Here is an 8193-nt window from a genome sequence, read left to right on the forward strand (position 1 = left end):
TGGCCAAGATAGCCCAAAACAGGAAGCAGCAGGTTAAGGAGTCGAACCAACATGCGCTAAATCAAAGCTCAGTCAGCATCAGCACATTGCACCCGCCAGTAGCATCTTCCCGAATATCCTAAAATAAACTTCTGGGAGTCCTGCCTTAAGCCTTCTTAAATTACTTTTCTTCATGTTTTATTAAATGTCTAATAATACTACAGATTTTTCCATTTTGCCCAGCATTATTTGTTTAAAACGAGCTTTTTTTTATAATCCAAACACAGTTTTGAAGCAATTTCCTTTTCTTCTCTATCTGTATAATTCAAACAAAACAGGATTTTTGAGTCCTGCCCTTAATATCGCTCCCTACATGTCTGGAGAGTCTTGGCTGTTGATGGACAAGACACCACCCTTTATTTCTCATGTGGGGTATCTCACAGAGTCTAAAAACAGCCACAGTAACCTTTATGGCAACAAGCAGCATTTCCACTTAAACGTTTTCATTTCAATTCAGTGCAAGTCACAAGTTTAGTATTAATTTTAATGTTAACTTTTCCATTAGAAATATGATATCATTATAAAGAGCAGCTGGACTAAGCAATGATATATAATTTACCACGCTCCAGACTTCAAAATAAAACCCCATCTGGACGCCGCTTCCAACAATGCTCCATTAGCTGTCAGTTGAGCATATGCTAATGGGCAGCTACTAAATAATTTTTTAAAGAACAGTAAGGACCTGTCATAAGTATATCCTCCAACACTGAAAAAGTGCCTTTTCCCAGAATAACGTGCTTGATAAATCATCAGTCTTAGAAATCTACATAAGATTTATTACACTTTTAAGATATCACCCTTTATCACAATAGTGTAGATTACTGTATATGGTTTCTAATCTTATATGACTGTCTTACCCAGTTCATGTGCTTCCTGAGGACAAGGTAGCACAGGACTACACATGTAATAAATGCTCATTGTGCATTTGTACTAATGAAGTAATGAATCACAGTAATGGAACATTAACCTAAAACACTAATTCAAAAGAACATAAGCACCCCTATGTTCACTGCAGCATTATTTATAATCACCAAGATACGGAAACAGCCCAAGTGTCCATCAGTAGATGAGTGGATAAAACAACTATGGGACACTTACACAATGGAATTCTACTAGGCAGTAAAAAAAGAAAGAAAATTTTACCCTTTGTGGTAGTATGAGTGGACCTGGAGAACATTATGCTAAGTGAAATAAACCAGAGAAAGACAAATATCATATGATTTCGCTCATATGTGGGATCTAATGAACAAACTGGACTAACACGGAAAATGGGGACAGACTCATAGATGAAGAACAGGATGTCAGCTAGTCAGGGAAGGTTAGGGGGTGGAGGATGTGAGCAAAAGGGAAAAAGAACTCATGGCTGTGGACAACAGTGTGGTGTTTGTGGGAGTGGGGAAGGGTGGATAAGGGCCTAAATGGTGATGGAAAAAATACAATAAAAACAATAAAATAATTTTTAAAAAGAAAATACTACTGAACATTCAAGTGTACACTATGTCAGACATTTCATGCACATTAGCTCACAGCAGTGCCACTAGGCAGATAAGGAGCAAGCAGGTTAAGTGATGTACCCGAGGTCACACAGCTGGTCAGCATTAACACCAGGATTCTAGAAAAGGTGACTGGAGATCAGAGCCTGTGTTCTGATGAAGCCCAGAGATAGGTGTCAGCTGATTTACATGCGATCATATGGCTGGCTGCTGAAAGGGTCAGGCCTAGATTCCGATTGGCTGACTTCCCAGGGCAGTAGCTCATTGTCAGACCCATTAGTGCATATTTTAAGTTAAAAAATAAGTTTCTGTCTGATGGTGCTCTTGACAGTAATTCCTCACTTTTTACACAGTGAAATTTGAAAGGAGTGTACATGTAAATTTCTACAAAATTGTGTCCCTAAAACATCTATCTTTAGAATTTAAAAGATCAGTTTTGACTCTCTCTCATTTCTTAAATAAAATAACAGAGGCTCAAGATGAAGAGACTAATGCGAGACTGCCACAGCTAGGAAAAACCAGGGAGCTGAGACCAGGTCACCGGCCTCCTGGGGCAGGGCTGCCCTCCAACCAACACTCTTGGTTCCTTGTGTTGAAAGAGGTCTCTGTCTCCTGTGCTCTATAGACCCGTATCCCAGATATATCCTTCTGGAACTTCCTATTTCTCCAATTACTTTCATTTGTGTTTACAAATATTCCCAGTCTATGATTTATTCACTCCTTACGCATTACTCCCTATATCAGATCCTCACATTAGCTGGTCACCACTTGCAACTTGCTCAGTGGAGAGCTCTGGCCACTGCCACCATTGCCAAAGTAACACTGCTGAAGTTCTCCTCTTCCAAGGGGAATGGCCAGAGGCTGCCATGGCCTCCATCATGCCCAGCATGGCAGCAGCCACGGCAGCTCCAATGCCAAGTCCAGTCTTACAGACCCACAGAGGCTCTGTGCAGCATGGCATATGGAATTCCCCACCAGCTGCCAGAAGGGGTCAAGTGATACAACAAAAATGGGGCAAACTTTGACAGCCGAGAGTCATACGGCAGGAAGAAACCAATGGATGAATCCATTTCATTTTTTTCTTCCCTACAATGAACTGCTTTAAGGTACAGTGGTTCGTAAGAGCCTATCTGGAGATATCCTGGGTGATGCAAGTGCCATTTGTGTCTTCTTCTAAAACTGTGGTCAGGTCAATAAGGTTGCACCCTCTCTCTTCCTCACACTCCTTCCTCCCTCATTCTTGCTGTCCTGGAATTGCATTCCCCAATAAAACATTTGCGTGAATGCTTTGTCTTAGGCTATTTTCTACTCAGCTCATATCACACAAGATTAAATTTTGGAGGAATAAATCTCTTACCAATTAATATTGTTTCACACACTCAGCTGGCAATTGTGGATGAACCTTCATTCTGAGATCTGACTTCTGGCAATGGGGAGAGGGGAATATTATAAGGGATACAGAAGACGGCAAAAGTAACTATAATGTTCATCACAGGACTCCACTTTTCTCTCCAATTTAAAACTCAACTTAGCATGTCTGCTATAAGAAAATATTTTATGTTTACTAATGATCCTAGAACCTAGAGGAGAATGTCTTCAGATGAGGTGAGGGGATGGATGTATATACTCTTCTACGCTATCTGGATTATCCAGGCAATCACCTACAGTGTGGAATCTTTGGATTGCTCTTAAGTTCAATAATTAGGGCCAGAAACTCCCTCCCCTTTGAAAGTTAGATGTTAGCTACCCCCTTTGATACTGTAGGAGGGAAGAGGTTTAATTTATGGAAGAAAGACTCAGGAAAACAGTGGAAAGACCTTAAAACTGAGAAACACCAGCCTGAATGCACTAACCATAGTTTTTAGTTTCTATACATTGTGATGCTTGGACATCTTGGGGGCCTTGCAGACTCAGGAGCGACTGCCCCTCCCAGGGGTAGCAAACAACTTGCCCACGAGCATGCCTTTCTATGCAAGCCAACCAGTCGAGAGCCCATGCCCACAACCACCTTCGTTATCAAACTCTCATACACGGAGCCAATATTCCTATTGCCCTAAGTCACTCCAGAGTCAGGTACTGCATAAGCAGGGATCACCCGTATGGTCCAGAGCCTGCATAAATTATTCAAACCAGCCAATTCTAAACCATTTAACACACCCTACCTTACCTTTCCTAAAGAGACCACCACACTTCCCCCTCCTCCTTCGGCCACCTGACCTACCCTGGTGCTTCCACATGGGGTCCTGCCTGGAATGCAGTGCCTGCTATTTTTAAAGATTTGTGAGTATAAACTTCTTCCATCATGAACTTTTCTATGTTTGCACGTTTTCCCACACCTGATTAAAACAATCCCAGGTACATTTTTCAAGACACCTTCTGAACAGCACCATTCCTCAGAGACCTGGCTTTTAGCTCTCCAGGGCTCCGCCTCTGTTTCCAAGTTTTAAATATTTCAACCTCTTTGTTTCCTCAGTGCTAGGGGATGGTAGGTGCTACATCTAGAGTTCTTTCACTTTTTCAACTAAAGATTCTTTCTACCTAGTCAATAACACTTTATCTTAAATTCTCTCTATTATACTAACTATTGTGTTTTCTGCTTCTTGCCTAGCCCCTGATGAATACACCATTTTATGGTCAATCCTGGCACTTGGGTTTGCATCACAGTTTAATAATTTATCAATAGCTCATGAGATATTGCCAAGGTAAGGGGGAGGTGTGTGTGTGTGCAATAAACCCAGCCAGTAAAAATTCTGGGAAACCAAAAAGATTCAGATCACCTTACAATGTGTCATTCTCAAGAAAATAATGCAAAGTTTCTCATACTTTCCAATTCCTCATCTTCTGCAGCAAGAACATTTAAAATCTTCACCTTTTATTAAATCAATACTGGAGACATAGCCAAGTATCTGTTGTCAATAAAGGTCATGATACATACCTCATCTTACGAAAATCAAGAAGGTTTCAAAGCATGTGTCTGTGTCAGTTTGGATCTCTAACAAAACACCATAAACTGGGTGGCTTACTTCCCACAGCTCTGGAGGCTAGAAGTCTGCAATCAGGGTGCCAGCCTGGAGGGGTTCTGGTGAGAGCCCTCTCCTTGGTTGCAGACTGCTGACTTCTCTTGGATCCTGACACGAAGGAAAAAGAGTGAGCTAGCCCCCTAGCCTTTTCCATGATGGCACTAACCCCATCACGAGGGTTCTACCCTCATGACCTAATCACCTCCCAAAGGCCCCACATCCTAACACTATCACATTGGGGGTTAGGCTTCACCATGTAAACTTTCAAAGGACTTAAACATTCAGTCCAAAACATCATATACAAGAGAGAATAAGATCTTGCCCCGTGAGAGACTTTTCAATGACATCCTCATCTTCCAAGCACACAAAAATCACTCAGTTACACCAGCTATTGCTGTAATGATAGGCAGTGGGACATACTCTGGAGTAGGTGGTAGAGTACCTGGGTTTCAACGTAGCTATAGGAAGGACTTCATACTAACTTGGCAACCTTGGAAAAGGCATTAATGTCTCTCAGCCTCAGCTTCCTTAACTGTCAAATGGGATTGTTAATAGTCCTTATTCTCCCTACTTTACAGGATTACTCAATTCACTGAATATATGTAGATCATCTCTATAGGCAAGACCTTGTGGTGGGTATTCCAGGACATATAAAGAGATATTAGAGATATTAAACATGGTCCCTGCCCTCAAGGAATTTGTAATCCTGCATTTTTCTACACATTCAACAGATAGTTATGGTGCACCTCCTCTCAGGCACTGTGCTAGGAGATAAGAATACAGAGTTGCCTACAACACAGTTATTTCCTTCAAGGGCCTTACAATTTGATACAGGGATTAAAGGGGGCACATATAACTAGAACAAGAAGTGGAGTGTGTAACAAAAGGTTGAAACTAATCAGTGTGACAGTTAAGAAATAGCAGGCCTACACCTCGTTGAGAGGGTCAGGAGAGGCTGCAGGCTGTGGTGCCATTTGAACCGACCACAAGCAAAAACCCCAAGATAGAAATCAGAAAGAACAAATGAATACCATATTAGGTAAGCAATGCTTGGATATCTATATCAGATAATTATAATAGCAACTGAGAGTGCTGATGAGGATGCAATGGTGAATAAGGTGGATATGGCCTCTGATTTCAAGATTAGTTGGGAATAGGAAAATATTTTAAAGTTTCCCTGATATGGTCTCTGTTTTAAAACATAGTGTAGCAATAGAAAACTGGAGGTTCAGCCCACAGATACAGAAGACAGACAATAGACATTAAAAAGATGGTTTTGATCTTCACAGGTCTCCGAAGGAGTGGCCCACCATGCCATACCGTGGGGGCCACACAGGGAAGCACCAGGTCTGTAAAGAGGCAGAGGGAGAGAGGGAAATCAGGGGCGTGAGCCTCTGTTGTGGTTCCCACGGGAAGGAAAGGTGAGGCAGGGTAGGCAGGTCCAGGATTGGCTAGTTTGAATAATTTCAGTGGGCCCTGGGTATTTAGGGGCTGTCCCTACCTGTGTAGTACTTGGCCCTAGGGTGATTATGACAGGTGGCTGGTGGGAGTGCCTGATAAGGAAGGTGGTGGGGTATGAGCTCTGGATTGGTTGGTTTGCATTTGAAAGATGCACTCACAGGTGAGTTGTTGCCTAGGTCTAGGAATTAACTAACCCTGGGAGAGAAAAATCCCTCCAGAGTCAGCAAGGCCCCAGATATCAAAGCATCAGAATACAGAAAGTAAAACTCATGGTTGATACCATCTCCTTAATAGGAGGGGACTTTCTTTAGTTTTACATCCCTAGCACTCACCACAAGACTTTGTGCATCCGAAGGAGGGACTCAGTAAGTGTTGAGTGATCCGGTTAATATATCTTCTCTTTAACTGTTCAACTTGGTAAGATTTGGGCGACTTGAACACATACTCGTGCATCAGCTCAGTGGTCACTTTCTTAGGGAGGTGCTCTTCTGATTCCTCAGACTGAGGTGGGTAAGCGCCCCTGCGGTGGACAGTGCAGTGCACCCCCCAATCCCCTCAGTGAAGGAGGCCTCACAGCAGCCAGCCTTCAGAAGTTGCCTCGGAGAGACTGTAAATAAAAGTTAAATAAATGATCCTTTTAAAAATTAAAGATATTATGAAAACCAAAAATGAAAAGCGGTTACTTCTTTTGTGGCAAAGCTACTTTATATCATAATTAGTATTCTTTCAATCTCAAGAGACAGAAATCCAACTCAAACTAGCTTAAGAAAAAAAAAAAGAGAATTGATTAGTGATGCGAATAGAACTGTCTTTGGACATGGCTGGTCTGAGGGGTCAAATGATCATCAGAATTCTCTCCATCGTTATCAGATTCTCACATCTGTTTCTCTCTGTGTGTGATCTCATCTTTTTTTTTTTTTTTTTTAACTGAAAATAGACTGTGACTGGGAGCAATGTCCTCAAGCAGCTCCAGCGTACCTTATGCTGACAGGTCTTGACCCAGGAAGGAGAGAAAGCTTTTTCCCTCCCCCCTAGAATCTCTGTAAAATTTCAGAGAGAAATTGATGGATCTTTGTATCAATCAGGATCCAGTCAGAAGACAGAAACCACACTGTTTATTTAAACAGGGAAAATTTAACATAAACAATTATTAACTAAAATAGTAGAAGATAGTTTACTTAAAAAGTTAACTCTCATTTTAAAAAATGGAAGTTATTAAACAAAACAAAACAAAAAAAAAGGGGGCTCTAATGGGTCCAGAAATAGCAGGTACAAAACAGCAGCTACTAAATTGAGACTAAGGTGAGTGAACAAGAAAGGCCTGAGGATTAAGGGGTCCTCTCCTGCTGCAGGCTGACATTCAGGCCTCTTTGAAATGGCTGTGGCTTGCATAGGGACCGGAAACCTGCTGGTGGCAAACTAACTTGCTATAGAGCATTGTCCAGGGCCAGAGGATAGAAGCAGCTTGCTGACGTGGGAGGGTGTGGACAGGTCTGTGGAAGCAGCCACCCGTTGCCAGAGGGTGAGGTGGGTGCCTATGGGGAAGGCACGCCTGAGGGAAGACCTGGAGTCCTCCTGTGCAGCTTCCAGGTTACCACTCTAATTAATGATAATAATGAAAAACCAGAACCTGGAAGGGAAATATCTTCCTGATGCTATTGCCTTGCAGAGTCACACCATTGTTCTCTGATGATGAGGTTTTAACATTCCGCTGGCAGGAAAAGGAGAAACGTTTACAGGGGCCCAGCTCCAAGATCACAAAGCAAGGCAAAGGAGGGTGGGTTTGGAGCCAACAGGTAGTAGGTTAGGCGCCCATCCTGCCTGGGTCACATGCACAGCCCTGAGCCAATCACAGTGACCCGGGGAAGGAGGACTCTTTTTGGCTCAGATGGGGCCAGGGTCCTGTACTCCTGCCTGTGTCCCAGTCAAACAAATGGCAGGGGGAGCAGCCCGACCCCTTCACTTGGAATGGCTTTTCCAAAGAAAAAAGTGGGTTCTGCTACCAGAATAAAGCAGAGTGCTAGGCAAAGAAAAATAACATATAGCTTCTACATGTTTTATATCAACCTTAAAATGCCTGGTTCCATTTGTGGGTATTTATATAGAAAAGAAAAAAATGAAGACCCTTTTTTAGACTGATAACTACATTTTCATTCATTCCAGAGATTTATGAAGCAGCT

At 42.4% G+C, this 8193-nt stretch overlaps 1 protein-coding gene across 1 annotated transcript in view; it reads right to left on the reverse strand.

Annotated features, from left to right (window-relative positions):
- The window catches only part of LOC118501910, an 80209-nt gene extending 75737 nt beyond the window's left edge, over positions 1 to 4472 (reverse strand). The window contains exon 1 of the mRNA XM_036031769.1: positions 4468 to 4472. Within this exon, the coding sequence (XP_035887662.1) occupies positions 4468 to 4472 (5 nt within the window). The remainder of the gene's footprint in view (positions 1 to 4467) is intronic.
- Between the last annotated feature and the right edge of the window lie 3721 nt (positions 4473 to 8193).

This window comes from Phyllostomus discolor, chromosome 1, assembly GCF_004126475.2.
Source record: "Phyllostomus discolor isolate MPI-MPIP mPhyDis1 chromosome 1, mPhyDis1.pri.v3, whole genome shotgun sequence".
Classification (NCBI taxonomy): Eukaryota; Metazoa; Chordata; class Mammalia; order Chiroptera; family Phyllostomidae; genus Phyllostomus; species Phyllostomus discolor.